This window comes from Vicugna pacos, chromosome 32, assembly GCF_048564905.1.
Source record: "Vicugna pacos chromosome 32, VicPac4, whole genome shotgun sequence".
NCBI lineage: Eukaryota > Metazoa > Chordata > Mammalia > Artiodactyla > Camelidae > Vicugna > Vicugna pacos.
Window position 1 is genome coordinate 3,993,048 of NC_133018.1, and position 17,625 is coordinate 4,010,672.

Sequence of the window (17,625 nt, forward strand, 5' to 3'; positions counted from 1 at the left end):
AAATTTTCCCTAACCTGCCCTGGGCTTTGATATAGTTTAATAAGGGCTATGGATTTAGTGGGGGTTTGGATTTATAAGGTCTAAGCCATGTTAGTTTTTTTCATATACTGGGACTTTGAACCACTTTTAAGTTTACATAATTATTTTCATTAATTGTGACCTGGAAAATGTGTGTATTCATTCCCGTGAATTTTCAGTCCAATCTCTACTCCTCAAGGTAAATTGATTCTTCCCTGTAAAATATTTGCATGCTTGCCTTACTCCCATTATTGCTGTGGTAGGGTCATGAGGAAGCGGAGGTCTGGGAACACAAGTCTGTCCCCGGGCATACGGTCCCACTCCACGTAACCCTCCGGGGTATCGCACCCCGTTTGTCGCAGGACAGATTCACATTCTTCCTAGGATGATTCAAGGCCAATAGCTCTTGAGAACATGTATAGTTTTGGAGATTGGTGTCTTTGAATTTCCTCTTTAGGATTCATGATGTAGGTTCCAGCTCTAAGCCTTGGAAACACCACCAGGAAGCCTGAAGCTGCACAGGTGCCTCTCCTGGCTAGATCCTCTGGGTCAGAATTCTCATTGGCATGTTGCAGGTCACACAGGTGTTCCTGGTGTTTAGGTGATGATCAGAATCCCGTCACTCCAGGTGCACATGACAGGTGATGCACATTCAATGCCCAGGCTGCTGCCCCCAGCCTCTGCCCCCTGGCCCGCCCCCACCTGCTCTGTGCCTCCTCCAGGATTAAGTTCTTCTCTCTGCCTCACCTTGAATTCCGGGAACGAAACATGGGTTCCTGGTTTTCAAAGGTGACATCCTTCATCAGACACATCAGGTCACGTGTTACAGGGGAAGGATTATTCCAGATTGTCTGTTCTTTTATCTCTTTCCTACAGTTTCCATTTCTCTGCTAGGACCTCCTACCTCAAGTTCCATTGCAAGTGAAGAATTCTGATCATTTTGGGAATAATTGTTATCTCAGTGTCGGTGAGTGTTTTGACCTGCAAAGTAGGAATATCTATTTATTCTTTAAAAAAAAATTCTCTTGCAATGTATTGTCATTTTCAGTGCATAGGACTTTGGATTTTTCTCAAATTTACCCTCGTGTGTTTCATGTTGATGATATTATAGGTTTTATTCTTTTCAGCTTAGAAATTGAAGTTTCAGGACTATTCTACAGGATACGATTAACTTCTGTAGGCTGCCTTTGTATCACAAAATTCCAGTTGAAACACTCAGGCCGGAAGTCTCGTTTAATGACGCCTCCACCCCGAGTGGGGCCTGGCCTGATTCCACCGCTTTTTCCTCTTCCAGTGTCTCCAAGGAGAGACTTTTGCTTTTGAACAAGCAATGTTTCCCGAGATCACCTGACTTGGGAAAGAATATACTAGTGATGTAAAAGCTGAACTAAAGAAAATGATACAATATTGTCAAATCTTCGAGGAAAATCCGGTACTTGTCTAACATCTGAGAATGGAGGTCACCCCCTGAGCGTGACTTCATCTGAGCCATCGACAGCAGGGAGGGCATAAGGCTGGGGTGGGGAGGGAAGACTTCGTCTCATTTCCTCCCTGGGCTGTAGCGCTGTGTGAGCTTCACTGCTGCCGTCCCAGGCAGCACAGTGATAGACAGCCTCGTCCTCGGGCTGCAGCCCTGAGATGAGTGGAAGCCCTGCATTGGCCGAGGGATCTTTGGATCCAGAGAAGCCAGTCGGGACACTGGAGCCCTGCTGCTTATCGGAGCCTGAGTAGTAGTCCAGGAGGTACCGGGGAGGGCTCCCTGCCTTCTGCTGGTACCAGGATATCCTGTAGCTGCCAACTGTTCCCACTGTTCAGGGTGCAGGTGAGTCTGGCTGTTGCTAGAGGGCGGCTGAGTCAGCAGAAGCTGGGAGAGGGACCCTGCAAACACAGACACAAGGGGCAGATGGGGTGGCACCTGCAGGAAACATTCCCAGAGTCTGAGCCACAGGGACTGCTTGCAGGTAGGGACCTGAGACCCTGTCCCCGAGGCCCGTCCCTACCTGTGCAGTGAGAGAGGATCAGGAGCAGGAGAGGAGTCCAGGCCATGGTGCTCACAGCCCCCTGGTTCCCACGCTGGGACTGGGCTGCCCTGGGGCCTCCTTTCTTGCCAGCCTCTGCCAGAGGAGGGGCGGCCCATGCAAATGGGTGTCCCCCCAGGGACCGCCCAGCCCCTCCCTGAGCCCAGGTCCTGGAACTCAGCTCACAGCCCAGACTCAGGGGTATAGAGGGTGGCCTCCCTCTTGAGAGATCCTGGGAGGAGGCACCGGCTGAGACCACATGAGTCCCTGCTCAGGGGACTCTGCCAACCAGAGAGGACTCACTGCTGTGTCCCTATCAGGAGCACAGGCCCCGCCCCCAGCCCTGCTCCTGGCAGTGACTGATCCTTCCTGAGCAGCTGTGCAGGGACCGCATGGCAGCCCCACAGCGCCCTCTGCTGGTCATGGGGCACAACTTCATCAAGGACCAGAGAGGAGCGCCCAGCTGGTTGGGCAGCTCACCTCATCTCCATTCAGCTGTCCATGTTCTGCTTCCCAGATTCTATGGTTCTTTTATGCTGAGTCACGTCCTATAAAATGCTTTCATTTTCAAATGGAGTCCTGGTCCACGGAAGCTGCCACGCTGTGCATATGGAACCATTAAAGGTTACAATCCCCTCCCAGAGTACAGTCAAGAAAAGCTAACTGACCCACGTGTGCACCAGTGACAAGGGGACAGTCAGATGGTTTGAAGGACGTGTAGGACTATTGAAGGAAAGAGTTTACATTTGGATTTTCCATGAAGAAGGAAAAAGATCTTTGAAACCTGGAAACTCAGCAGACATTTCAAAACTCATATAATGATTTCAGAATTTTGATGGAGTTTAGCATGACTTATAGAAATGATATAGTTCAGCAGGCATATCACTTAGTAGTACACATGTCATATATTTCTTTCTGTTTTTGTTTTTTGAAGAATATTCAGTTTACAATGTGTCAGTGTTGGGTGTACAGCATAATGTTTCAGTCATACACACATACATATATTTCTTTTCATATTCTTTTTCAGTATAGGTTACTTTAAGATGCTGAATCTAGTTCCCTGTGCTCTACACAAAACACTTGTTTATTTATTTTATAGACAGTAGTTAGTATTTGCAAATCTCAAATTCTCAATTTTTCACTTCCTACCTTCTTTCCCCTTGGAAACCATATGTTTGTTTTCTCTATCTTTGAGTCCTTTCTGTTTTATAATTAAATTCATTAATGTTTTCTTTTTCCTTTCTTTAGATTCCACACATGAGTGATATGGTATCTTTCTCTTTCTGCCTTGCTTCACTTAGAATGATGATCTTCAGGTCCATCCAAGTTGCTGCAAATGGCATTATTTTGTACTTTACATGGCTGAGTAGTATTCCATTGTACAACTATATCACATCGACTTCTGATATATTAGTTATGTATGAGGATTGTGCTCCTAAGATGGAGTTTTTTTCACAGTGCTGTCAAATAATTCTCGTGAGAACCCTGTCTTAGAGATCCTACAAACTGTCTCTGTTATAATCAAAATGTTATAATAAAAATGTCCACATCTGGGTTCTCTTGCTGACTGTTTTCGTTCAGTGGAAAGGCTGTGTGTGCCTGTTGAATGTAGAAACCATCACGTCCTCACCATATCCTATGTCCAAATTAGCTTCGATTGTGCAAATGCTCCATGATCATCTGAACTCACAGTTATCTCAGTAAATGTCCTGTGGCCAGAACCACCTGCTACTCCTCAGGACAATAAAGGAAATCCTCTATCAGCTCAAGTCAACTCTTCCTTAAACCCTTCAATGACTCCTCACTGCTGTTTGCATGAAAACTCAAACCCTTAGCCCTACAAGGCACCTCCAGATCTGGCCCTTCTCCTCCTCCACACCCACCCGCAGCCCCTCCCCTCTCTCTGGGCCCCTCCCTCCCTCCTCTGTCAGTGACACCTGAGATCCTGTCCCTTCCCAACATCACACCAGCCCCCTCTGTCTGCTGGGAGGCGATCGGCTTCAACTTGAGATCAAGGTGGAAACACACATTTTGGCAACTTTGGTGATGGGTTAACCCGGGGCAGACACGCATCACAACACACAGAGGTGGAGGTTTTCTTGTTTACATGTCTGTATTCATGGAGATCGGAGACGTTACCGAAATCAATGGTGATAGACTAAGTGGCCTTCCACACCTTCATCCCCCATCAGCCCTCATCAGGATGACTTCCGTCCTTCAATCTTCACTCCTCTCTCCCTCCTCCTATCCCCTCACCCATGACGTTAGCACACAGCCCAGCACCAGCATCCCCAGGACACTCTTTAGGACACACCCTTGCTCCATGTTCCAGACTCCTGTGAATTCAAGCAGTGGATCCAACCGCAGTCACGTGGATTCACCTGTGTGTTACTTTCCCCGGTGGACAGAGAGCTGAATGTCGTACTGACTGCCAAAGGAAAGGATACCAGGGATGCTGTTTTGCAGCTTTGAAATTTTGGACTTGATGTATTTCACTGGAATTCAGTCCAGATTGGCTTTTGTTTTCCAACCCAGGGAAACATTCGCTGTGGCCCAAGACCAGACAGCTTGTGCTCAGACCATCCTCACTGACAGGGGCTGAGTTATGAAAATCCCTTGAAAGGTGGAAACTCTCAAAGGAGATCAGCAGGCACCCACTAAACTGTGGGTCAGGTGACAGGTGTGGCGGGCCGGGCCGTCAGTGAGATTTTTGTGTGACTTCTCCTCTGCCGGTGTCACTGTGGGTTACACGTAGCTGCCATGGTCTGCCCCACAAATGTAGTCAGACTTATCCTCCTCCCGGACGTTCTGAATGTTCACAGAGTGCTCCAGGCCAGAGCCTAAGCCTGAGAAGCGATCAGAGACCCCATCCCCCTTGGATCCAACACCACCACTGGTGCCTGCTCCCATCTCGAACCGTGGGCCATTCCCTGGGTCCTGCTGGTACCAGTCCACGTAATAACAAATGTAGCCAGTTCTCGGGGTGCAGGTGATCATGGCCAAGGCTCCCAGGGAAGCAGATGCAGAGGGCGGCTGCATCAGCACAGGCTGGGAGAGGGAGTCTGGAAACACAGACACCTGTTATGTCCCGAGGAAGCACAAGGTGGGTCATTCCCTGTGAGTGGAGCAGAAGGGTGGAGAGCTGGGAGTCAGGGTGCTGAGGGCATCCGGACCTGTGCACTGGAAGAGGAGGGGAAGGAGGTAGAGCAGAGTCCAGGCCATGGTGCAGACGCCCCCAAACACTGCTAGGACCGCCGCTGCCTGGCTCTCTTATCCCCTCATCCCAAGACCAAGAGCCCATCATGCAAATTAGCTCCTGTCCTCGGCCCAACCCAGCCCGTCCTGGGGCCTGTGTATCCCTCGTATCCAGTGTCACGTCTGCAAGGGTGGCCAGGCTTGCCTGCCCTGAGGCTCCCCTGGGTCTCTGACAGGACCCAGTACTGGGCGAAGGGATCCCTGAGCTGAGACCAAGAACAAGTGTCTTGTGTCCCAGACAAGAGCCCCCAGTGTCTCCTGTGCTCAGAGCACATAAAATCAATGGTTCAAGAGCTGAAGGCAGAGACAGTTCAGCGAGGAGCTCCCTTCCCAGGTCCTCAGGAAGCTGAGGTTCCCTTCCCATAAGACTCCACAACTGATTGGCAGAGAAAATGAGCAGGGAGTGTCTGGGGGTATCCATTCGCTGCTGGAAGGACTCACTGGATCCCCTGGAAAATGGGGGGACCCAGGGGAGCATGGAGGGGTGAGAGGGGGTAAAACCTGAGTGTCCAGAGACCTGAGGCCTCTCAGGAAGGAAGGCATCTGAGAGGTTCCAGGCGGAGAAAGAAGGAGTGAGTGTCCAGTTCCTGTGAACACTTCACCAGCTTCTGTGAGCGACCTTGGGAATGACCGGGAGGGCACAGTGCGGAGGGTTGTAGGAAGAGGGGGAACCCGGGGTTTGGGAGGAGAGTCATGATTCAGAGGGGAGGTGGGGGGTGGGGAGCTCGATGAAAATACAGAGGAGAAGCCATGGAGGCTGAGAGGAGCGGGAGTGGGTGGGACTGATCGCCTGGGTCCCCTCTCCTTGTCCTCTGCTCCTGGGGAAGGATTTGGGACCAGATGGGGACAGGAGCTCACATACCATCCACTGCTATGTCCTCAACCCAGGTGGCAGCTAAACGCACAGCAAGGCCCTGTGAAGTTCAGGGCTCAGAATTTGTTCCCTAATAGGAAGCACCTGCTCCCAATTCCAGCTCCAGCCAGTCAGCCCGGTTGCAGGGTCCCTGCCTTGGGAGTCTCTGAGGGGGTCCAAACTTGGCGGGTTCTGAGAGGGTGCACAGCGCCCCCTGGTGACGCTCACGGGACTGTTCATGGTGGTGAAAATGAGGCAGAAGGGATGGCAGCCCTTTTTCCTTCCTAGTCAAAATCCATCACTTACTAATCAAATGTACAAATTTAATAATCATGCAAATTACATGTCTTTGAAACCCCATAGAGAGATTTCGTTTTTATTTTCCTCTGTTTTCCTCTGTATTTCAGGTCTGTGTTTCCATCCACTTTATTCTCATGGTTCTATTTCTACCTCGGTTCACCTCCTGCTTTGTTTGTTCCCAGCGTCTGTAGCTGCTCATCTTGGGTTTGATGTTGTTCCCCTAAAATACGTCATCATCGGGTCATCTCAGTATTGACATCAATGGCTTCTGTTTTCATATCGACATTTATTTTCTCGGTTGTTGATATGTCAAGAGACATTTTTACTGCATCCTGGAATTTGGGGAGGTGACATCGAGAAACTGAGTCCCCTTTAGTCTTCACTGATCAGGGATCGTCCTTCAGCAGAAGGTCAGGGGAATGTTCACTGCCACTGACCCAGCAATGTTGGGCCCTGACCCCACTGCTCTGTGCTGCTGACTCCATCCCGGGGACCTGGGACAGCTGTGGTCACCAGCTCCTTCGCATCCGTAGGGCGTGGGGACCAGCCTCCTGCTGGGCCTGCTAACCTCAGGGAGGGAAGCCGGGCTGCAGGGGGCTGCTTTGCTGCAGTGGGTGGGCGCTGGGCCCACTGGGTCCATGGCCTAAGGGGCATAAGTGAGTGAGGGGAACCGCACTGTCCATCCACGCCCCCAACACAGGTTCAATCCTGTTAACCCAAGTGGGGCCAGGGCTCAGTCCTCACTTGCCCCACAGTCCCCAGCTGGGGGACAGGAGTGCAGACTAGCCCATGTTGTCTCCCTCGTTCAGTCTCACCCTGAGGGATGGGGAGGAACTCCAGCTCCCCCTGGACTTCCAGAATCCTGTGTGGAGCACTGGACAGCTGACACAACGACACCCTGCCTGGATCAGGCTGGATGACCTAATAACATGGCCACTATGCAACCTTGGCCCCAACAATCCCCGAGAGGCAACAGAGCCTAGTCCGCTTCTGTCAAGGGGGCTGGGAGCCAAGGTCCCTGCCCAACAGTGCTGAGACCCGTCCTGAGGGTGCAGTGCAGGGAGGTTATTTGTCCAGCCAGAGATCAGCAAGGTCAACAGGGAAGGTCATCTTGATGGTGCTGGATTCCTGAGTCTCACTGCTGGGGGATAGGATTTGGAGCTGTGCCCAGACCATCATCACAACAGGGGGAGGGGCTTGCTTTGGAGGGATGGACACAGCCTGGGAGAGGCTGGAGGAAGCAGGTGGCCTAGAACCCCTGTACAGGAGATGGGGGCACGGTGCCCCCTCCCCCTGTGATGCTGACATTTCACAATCTCTCTTCCTCTCCTGCCCCTCAGTGCTAAGCCCGCTGAGATCAGGGGGAGGTTTTGGTAGCACTTCCCCTTGAGGTTACATCACTGTGTCATTGTTACTACCACTAACCATGTACAGAGCACAGTAATAGTCGGCCTCGTCCTCGGGCTAGGCCCCCGTGATGGTGAGGGCGGCTTTGTTCCCAGAGATGGATCCGGAGAAGCGACTGGGGACCCCAGAGTGACGGCTGTTTGTGTTGTAGATAAGCAATCGGGGAGCCTGGCCTGGTGTCTGCTGGTACCAATCAGGGTAGTTACTGGAAGTGACAGACCCAGAGCTGAGGCCGCAGGTGAGTGTGACCGTCCCTCCTGGAGACACTGACAGGGACGGCTCCTGGGTCACCACAGTCTGAGAGTTCACTCCTAAAAGCGACAGGAGAGAGACAGGGGTGGTTATGGAGACCAGGGTCATCTTGACACCTGGCTTTAGGCACCCCCTAAGGATGCAGCGTATCGACCCCTGACCTGAGCCGTGAGCGAGGAGCCCGAGCAGAAGCACCGTCCAGGCCATGGTGGGGACGCTCCTGGGACACGGCTCCTCAGCCTCCTGGGCTGCACTGTGGGGTCCTCGGGCCTTTTCATGCCTCCTGGACCCACTGGGAGGAGAAGGGGCTTCATGCAAATCAGCTTCCTCCCTGTCCCTGCCCAGTGTCACCTGATGTCCCCTGGGGGAGGTCTGGAGGGAGCAGATGTGCGGTCGTCACTCTGACCTATAAGGCATGGTGATGAGACACTGAGTGATGCGGGTGACGCCTCTTACCAACTGTTCTCCCCCTGCCTCTGTGACCTCAGTCCTAAATCTCTTCCCTGCAGAGCCTAAGGGCTGAAAGTGGACATGGTGGGTTCCTCCCCTCTGGGCCCTGAAATCTAGTCCCCCCACAGCTACCCCCATCCCTGGGACAGGTCTCCCTTCCTCTGTGAAATCCCTGCTTGTCTTCTTTGGAAGAGCTGAGCTGTCCCTCCTCCTCCAGCACTGAGCCCACTGGGAAGTCACAGAGCCTGTGACTGGGGTGGGAGGGACAGGGGTCTCACTGGTCTCAGTCCTGGACCACAGGGCAGCCCCACAGCGTGCTTCAGTGGTCACGGGGCACAGTGTCACCGAGGACCAGAGACCTGAGGGCCCAACTGGTTGGGCAGCTCACCTGGTCTCCATTCACAGGTCCATGGTTGGCTTCCCTGATTCTGTGGTTCATTTCTGCTGAGTCACATCCTATGTTTTCATTTCCAACTGGAGTCCTGGTCCATGGAAGCTGCAAAGCTGTGCGTATAGAACCATTAAATGTTACGGCGCCCTCCCCTCTTCATGAAGTACAGTCTAGAAAAGCCAACTGACCCACGGGTGCCCCAGTGCAGGTGTCAGTGACAATGGGACAGGGAGTTGGTTCAAATCACATGTAGGAGGACTGCTGAGTCCCCATCAGGAGCACAGGCCCCACCCCCAGGCCCAGCTCCTGGAAGTGCTTGGTCCTCCCTGAGCAGCTGTGCAGGGACCAGAGGGCAGCCTCACCTCGCCCCCTCCCGGTAGAATGTGGAAAATGAAAAAAAATTTTTTTAATGATATCCAGAAAAAAAGAGATAAAATGCGTTTTTCCTTAGGAAAATACAACATTGGCTCTGATAGAGAAAATAAGAAAATGGACTAACTTCCAAGGAGGAAAACCAAAAATTTTATTATGGAATTATTCCACACATAGATATAATATATAACATTTTCATCCAGAATCTTTAACAAAACTTCAGCAATCACGTGGTTCCAATAGATCTGATTTCTATGTTTTTCACAAAATGTTGAAAAAGATGTAATCTCCAACTACTTTGAGAAAGCACTTAAAACAGTTATAAACACCTGTAAATAAAATGGGAAAAACAAGTAAAAATACAAACCTTTATCATTAAACTTAAAACCAAATGTCCTAAACAAAATATTAACACAGAAATTATAAAACCAGATGATAAACTGATAATGTTATTAACTGTCATTTATCCCAATATACATGTTGTGTTTTATATTAACATATTTTAAAATACAAATATAACACAAGTAATAAAAAATGATAATATTAAACCCACATTAAAATAGTGTTACCAACAGTCAGTTTTCCAGCATTCAACTGTCTTTCATACTAAGTCATTTAAATTTAAATTTAACACCGTAAGAGCAAAAACCACATAAACATTGAAGCACACACATTAGTAATATGCTAACACACTCTCATTCCGACACACACACACACAACACCACACAGGTTCCACAGGGAGGACTTTGCCCACGAGCTGTGTCTCCTCTGGACAGACTCTTCCAGGAGCCCACGTCCTCCTTGAAATACGCGCTGACTCCTCACCTCCTAACAGCCCCTCCCTGACCTGGACTTGGAAAAGGCTCCATGGCAGACAGGGAGGAGGTGACCCTGATCTGCACCATATACTGAGGGAGCAGATCTAGGAGCTCTGAGGTGATGGGGCCTCACAGGGAGGACAGTCACACGACAGTCACGACAGTTTGCCCAGCTCCCCAGGAGTCTGAACGTTGACCAGCTGTCTGCCCCAACACCTCCTCTACTACTCTGAATTCTGTTGCCTGCTGGCCATGGGGCCACCTCCTCCAGGCACTGGGATGTCCCCTGTCCCCATGCAGAGCGTTCCTTTTACAGCAGTCTTCCTCATGTGACCCCAGGAGACGGGGACAGGGCCTTCCTGGTACTTGGGTCCCCATTCCTTGTATTTGATACACTGTGCTGGTGTCCTCCTTTACGTGGGGTCACCCTTGTTGATCTAGTAGAGTTTCATTCTTTCTCCTGCTAGACTTTGTCCTGGGACATAATGAGCCCTAACACCTGCTTCCAGCACCCCTTCCAGTCCCCACAGGACATGATGGGGTCAGTGTGGACCCATCGCCTGGACCCTGACCTGGAGGAGGCAGACCCCCAGCCCTGAGCCCTGGGGTCCTGTCTGGAGCTGAGTCTCTGCCGTCTCAGCGTATCACGTCCTGTCTGTCTTTTTCCTCATCGAGATCTGACAGGTGCAGCCAAGAAAGTATGATCCATCTGGCTGCATAAAGGAACCTTCAAGGGAAGATGTCAACACAAAGTGGTGAGCACTGCATCCCTGAGGTGACCACCAGTACATTAGGAGGAGACGTTGTGGTCCTGTGCTTTCCAAAGCCGTGGGATCTAGCATGTGGGAAGCGCTGAGAACACGTGTCCCGGCTTCTTCCTTCCAGTCTGCTCTTCCAGTTCCTTGACATTTAACAGCAGAAGGTAAATGTGCCATTGAATGTGAGATGAGCGCCCCCTAGAGACACACTTCTGGGATAACTGACACTCGGTCATCTATCGAGAGCCAGAAGTTTTCTCGATGGTCTCTGATCTCAGTAACCCTGCATTAGCAGGATGTGGTCATCACGTCATCTCAGTGGACTGCAGCTCAGCCCCGCCCCACGCGGTTCCTAAACCCCAGTTCGATTCAACTCCTTCCTGACCCGATTCTATACTTACTCCTACCTCAGAAACGCGTGGCCCCTGACTTTGTGCCTTCCCCTCACCTGCTCACCCATCATCCCCGACGCCATAGTCTGACCATTGTGTCCAATCCACACCCCCACGTGGTCCCTTCCCTCACTCTCACCTCCTCCTCCCTCACCGTGTAGTGGGACCCACACATCATCACTTTCCTCCCCGTACCCTGTCTAGTAGCTCGTATGTCCACTTGCCAAGCCCACCTCTTCCTCCTCAGTCACTTGTGATGTATTGACGAGGACACACAGTGCCTTGCGTCGTTCAAGCTGTATCCAAGCTCTGGAGCCACCGAGCACCTGGTAGGTGTTCCCTCAAAGGAGTGGGTGGATGGACCTCCGTACAGTCCTTAATCAGGCACATCTGGATTTCATCTCCCTGATTCTGACCCAACGTGGGCTCGGTCCCCAGTGCAGCCGCCCAGGGCTATCCAGGAAGTCCTGTTCACTTTGAGAAAAGCAGTCAAGGCTCTGCTGACAAAGACTGGGTTTAGGGGCAGAATTTGAGAGGTCAGGACACATTCTATAGACAAGGTCCCTGAGGGTTGGTCTAAGACTCCACTGTCAAGAAAAACAAAGAAAGGACACAGCTATGTTGGCTGAGCAGCGAGGGCTGAGGGACACCAGGTTTTTGTCTCACTTACCCCCCCCCCCAATCCTGGAGCACTGTGTGAGCACTGAAGCGGCTATCATAACATCCACAGTAATAGTCAGCCTCGTCCTCAGCCTGGAGCCCAGTGATGGTCAGGGAGGCCGAGTTCCCAGACTTGGAGCCAGAGAATCGGTTGGGGACGCCTGCAGCATGACTGTTAGCATTGTAGATCAGAGGTTTGGGGGCCATTCCTGGGAGCTGTTGGTACCACTGCACATAATAACCACTCCCAATATTGTTGCTGATCCAGTGCAGGAGATGGTGACCCTCTGGCCTGGGGATCCAGACATGGAGGGTGGCTGAGTCAGCACAGACTGGGCCCAGGACTCTGCAAGTGGGAGACACAGAGATGCTGATTCTGGGGTCCAGACGCAAGAGGAGGATGGGGACATAGCTGTCCTGAGAGGCACCCTTCCCCTGTCCTTCATCCAGTCACCTGTGAAGTGAGCGAGCAGGGTGAGGAAGAGAGGGGACCAGGCCATGGTGGGGATGGTCACTGGGTCCTGACTTCTGTGGCCCTACATCTGAGCAGAGCATTCCCAGGTCTCTCCCCTTCTTCATACTCTGAGAGGGGGAGTGGCCAGTTATGCAAATGATCCCCCAGCTCTCTGATCCCTCCCTGGGCTCAGTGTCAGGTCCCTCTGCCTGAGGGGGCAGATGTTGGGCAGGGGCGGGGCTGTGTGTGGCTCCAGGGTTTGGGGGAATCCAAGCTAGGAGCCCTGAGCAGAGGGAAACACCCAGGCCAGGGGTGGTCCCAGCTCCCCTCCCCCAAGACATTCATGGGACACTGCACAGGGCAGATCTGTCAGCAGGTGACCAGGCCCCTGGCAAGAAGGGAGCAGGTGCAGGGAGAAGGGCTGCCCCCCCCCTTGCCCAGAGGACAGACCACGAGGCACTGCAGATGCCCCCAAATGCCATGTCCCGTCACTTCCCCTAAAGGACCCTCCTGGTTGAGGGAATGAGGAGGTGAGGAGAGGAGCCCAGGACGTGGGTTGGGGGGACCCACAGAGCCCTGCTTGGGAGGCCCCGTTGTTGGTGCAGAGACCATCCCTCCCCAGGGGTCTGTTATCCTCTGTCTAGATATGACTCTAGGTAACGACCCTCAAGCAAATTCAATTTGTTCTATGATTGTGCATCTGTCTTTGCGTGGACATCAGGTCTGGGCAGTGACTCCAGGACAGAGGAGGAGGAAGCAAGAGGCCGGTGTGTCCCTCAGAGCTGAGAGCTCACGGGTCTCCTGAGGGCAGAGGTGCAGGACAGTCCCCCTGGATTGAGGACTTGGCTGCCCAAGTAGGCAAGAGCCAGTGGTGTGTCTTCCCAGCCTGCCTGGCCCAGTCCCTGAGCTCTCAGGGCCAGTCCCACAGTGCCCCCTGCTGGGCACAAAGCCACATCGTCCCCGGGTCCCTGCCAGCCTCCTGGAAGGGCTTTCTGACACCTGCAGCTGGGTCTTGCTGGTGTCATCACCCAGGGCACTACAATGAATCTGTCCACTCTATTTATCTGGGACTGAAATGTTAATGTTCCCAGAGCACTAATGAAGTTCCGAGTTAAATGGAATGAGGATGAACCAGATATTTCAGAATCACCTGATAGCTGAGATTTCCTCTGTCGGGGTTTCTTACTAGTGGATAATCACCTTGCATCAAGTTCAAAGCTTTAATTTCCCAGAAAACTGCTATGGTTCACACCTGACTGTCAAAAGAGGTGAGTGACTCTTGCAGGTTGGTTAATTGTTGGTTGTTACAAGATCCCTTGTTTGACTCACCCAGTCCCCACTACACAGTTTTTGGCTTTTATTGAGGTCTCAGCCATGAGCTATCACATCGTCAGGGGGGAAATGTCCTGTGTTCTGGATTATTCTGTGGGTTCCCTCTTGCCCTAGAGTGTTATTCTGGCAGAACTGATTTTCCTGTGGCTCTCTGAGAGAGTAAACAGATTTTTAGTCTAGTTTTGTCGAGTCTGTCAGCAAGGTTCGACATGAAAAGAGCATGATTGTAAATGGGACTCTCACTCCTTTGCAGAGGGTCTTCCTCCATGTCTGGCCCCGGGAACCCTCATGAAATTTTCCCTAACCTGCCCTGGGCTTTGATATAGTTTAATAAGGGCTATGGATTTAGTGGGGGTTTGGATTTATAAGGTCTAAGCCATGTTAGTTTTTTTCATATACTGGGACTTTGAACCACTTTTAAGTTTACATAATTATTTTCATTAATTGTGACCTGGAAAATGTGTGTATTCATTCCCGTGAATTTTCAGTCCAATCTCTACTCCTCAAGGTAAATTGATTCTTCCCTGTAAAATATTTGCATGCTTGCCTTACTCCCATTATTGCTGTGGTAGGGTCATGAGGAAGCGGAGGTCTGGGAACACAAGTCTGTCCCCGGGCATACGGTCCCACTCCACGTAACCCTCCGGGGTATCGCACCCCGTTTGTCGCAGGACAGACTCACATTCTTCCTAGGATGATTCAAGGCCAATAGCTCTTGAGAACATGTATAGTTTTGGAGGTTGGTGTCTTTGAATTTCCTCTTTAGGATTCATGATGTAGGTTCCAGCTCTAAGCCTTGGAAACACCACCAGGAACCCTGAAGCTGCACAGGTGCCTCTCCTGGCTAGATCCTCTGGGTCAGAATTCTCATTGGCATGTTGCAGGTCACACAGGTGTTCCTGGTGTTTAGGTGATGATCAGAATCCCGTCACTCCAGGTGCACATGACAGGTGATGCACATTCAATGCCCAGACAACCACCACTGCTGCCCCCAGCCTCTGCCCACTCGCCCGCCCCCACCTGCTCTGTGCCTCCTCCAGGATGAAGTTCTTCTCTCTGCCTCACCTTGAATTCCGGGAACGAAACATGAGTTCCTGGTTTTCAAAGGTGACATCCTTCATCAGACACATCAGGTCACGTGTTACAGGGGAAGGATTATTCCAGATTGTCTGTTCTTTTATCTCTTTCCTACAGTTTCCATTTCTCTGCTAGGACCTCCTACCTCAAGTTCCATTGCAAGTGAAGACCATGCTAGCAGTGAGAATTCTGATCATTTTGGGAATAATTGTTATCTCAGTGTCGGTGAGTGTTTTGACCTGCAAAGTAGGAATATCTATTTATTCTATAAAAACAAATTCTCTTGCAATGTATTGTCATTTTCAGTGCATAGGACTTTGGATTTTTCTCAAATTTACCCTCGTGTGTTTCATGTTGATGATATTATAGGTTTTATTCTTTTCAGTTTAGAAATTGAAGTTTCAGGACTATTCTACAGGATACGATTAACTTCTGTAGGTTGCCCTTGTATCACAAAATTCCAGTTGAAACACTCAGGCCGGAAGTCTCGTTTAATGACGCCTCCACCCCGAGTGGGGCCTGGCCTGATTCCACCGCTTTTTCCTCTTCCAGTGTCTCCAAGGAGAGACTTTTGCTTTTGAACAAGCAATGTTTCCCGAGATCACCTGACTTGGGAAAGAATATACTAGTGATGTAAAAGCTGAACTAAAGAAAATGATACAATATTGTCAAGTCTTCGAGGAAAATCCGGTACTTGTCTAACATCTGAGAATGGAGGTCACCCCCTGAGCGTGACTTCATCTGAGCCATCGACAGCAGGGAGGGCATAAGGCTGGGGTGGGGAGGGAAGATTTCGTCTCATTTCCTCCCTGGGCTGTAGCGCTGTGTGAGCTTCACTGCTGCCGTCCCAGGCAGCACAGTGATAGACAGCCTCGTCCTCGGGCTGCAGCCCTGAGATGAGTGGAAGCCCTGCATTGGCCGAGGGATCTTTGGATCCAGAGAAGCCAGTCGGGACACTGGAGCCCTGCTGCTTATCGGAGCCTGAGTAGTAGTCCAGGAGGTACTGGGGAGGGCTCCCTGCCTTCTGCTGGTACCAGGATATCCTGTAGCTGCCAACTGTTCCCACTGCTCAGGGTGCAGGTGAGTCTAGCTGTTGCTAGAGGGCGGCTGAGTCAGCAGAAGCTGGGAGAGGGACCCTGCAAACACAGACACAAGGGGCAGATGGGGTGGCACCTGCAGGAAACATTCCCAGAGTCTGAGCCACAGGGACTGCTTGCAGGTAGGGACCTGAGACCCTGTCCTCGAGGCCCGTCCCTACCTGTGCAGTGAGAGAGGATCAGGAGCAGGAGAGGAGTCCAGGCCATGGTGCTCACAGCCCCCTGGTTCCCACGCTGGGACTGGGCTGCCCTGGGGCCTCCTTTCTTGCCAGCCTCTGCCAGAGGAGGGGCGGCCCATGCAAATTGGTGTCCCCCCAGGAACTGCCCAGGCCCTCCCTGAGCCCAGGTCCTTTAACTCAGCTCACAGCCCAGACTCAGGAGGATGGAGGGGGGCATCCCACTTGGGAGACCCTGGGAGGAAGCACCTGCTGAGACCACAGGGGTCCCTGCTCAGGGGACTCTGCCACCCAGAAAAGACTCACTGCTGAGTCCCCACCAGGAGCACAGGCCCTGCCCTCAGGCCCAGCTCCTGGGAGTGAGTGCTCCTCCCTGAGCAGCTGTGCAGGGACTACAGGGGAGGCCCACAGGGCCCCTTGCTGGTCAAATATGGAAAATGAAAAATAAAAAATGAAAATATCTCACAATTTCTGCTTTTAATAAAAGGAAATTAAATACATACTTTCCTTGGAAGATACAACTTGGCTCTATTAGAGGAAATAAGTAAACACATTGATTTCTTAAGAAAAATAGAAATTATTATTATAGAATTGCACCATAGGAAAATATAATATATTTTTTTCATGAGGAAGACCTTAAAAACCTTCTGAGATCAAATGGTTCCAAACAAATGGCTTTGTATATTTTTTATAAAATATTTAACAAGACGTAAAACTTCCTAGTTCTTTGAGAAAGCAGTTAAAGCAGTTACAAATACAGCTGATAAATAAGGTATTAAAGAGGGGAAACTACAAACCACTGTCATTAGTTATTGATACAAATATTCTAAACGAGGTACTAACAGTGAAATTCCACTTCCAAATTAATAAAGTAATAGTGTTACCAGTTGTCAGTTTTCCAATGTTCAACTTGTGTTTCATATTACGACATTTTAAATTTAAATTCGACATCCATAATAGCAAAAACCACATTAAAAATAGAAGCAGACACATTAGTAATATGCTAACACACTCTTCTTTCACACACACGACTTCACACAAGTTCCACGAGGAGGACTCTGCTCACGAGCTGTGTCTCCTCTGGACAGACTCGCCCAGGAGCCCACATCCTCCTTGAAACACACGATAACACCTCACCTCCTAACAGCCCCTCTCTGACCTGCACTTGGCAAAAAGTCCGTGGAGGACGGGGACGCGGTGACCCTGATCTGCACCATATGCTGAGGGAGCAGGACCAGGAGCTCCCGGGTGATGGGGCCTCACAGGGAGGATGGTCACACGTCAGTGAGGACAGCTTGCCCAGCTCCCCCGGAGTCTGAGTGGTTGACCAGCTGTCTGCTGCAACACCTGCTCTGGGACTCTGCATTGTGTCGCCTGCCGACCACAGGGCCACCTCCTCCAGCCCCTGGGATGTCCCCTGCCCCCATGCAGAGTGTTCCTTTTTATAGTAGTCTTTCTCATGTGACCCAGGAGAGGGGGGAAATGGCCTTCCTGGTTCCTGGGTCCGCCTTACTCGTATCTGCTGCACTGTGCTGGTATCTTCCT

General features: G+C 51.1%; 1 gene segment (V, D, J or C); it reads right to left on the reverse strand.

Moving 5' to 3' along the window:
* Nucleotides 1-7,855: 7,855 nt before the first annotated feature.
* On the reverse strand, nt 7,856-8,368 carry LOC102537117 (immunoglobulin lambda variable 8-61-like). The segment is given in 2 exon segments: nt 7,856-8,162; nt 8,265-8,368. Coding segments are annotated over 2 exon segments (300 nt in total).
* Between the last annotated feature and the right edge of the window lie 9,257 nt (nt 8,369-17,625).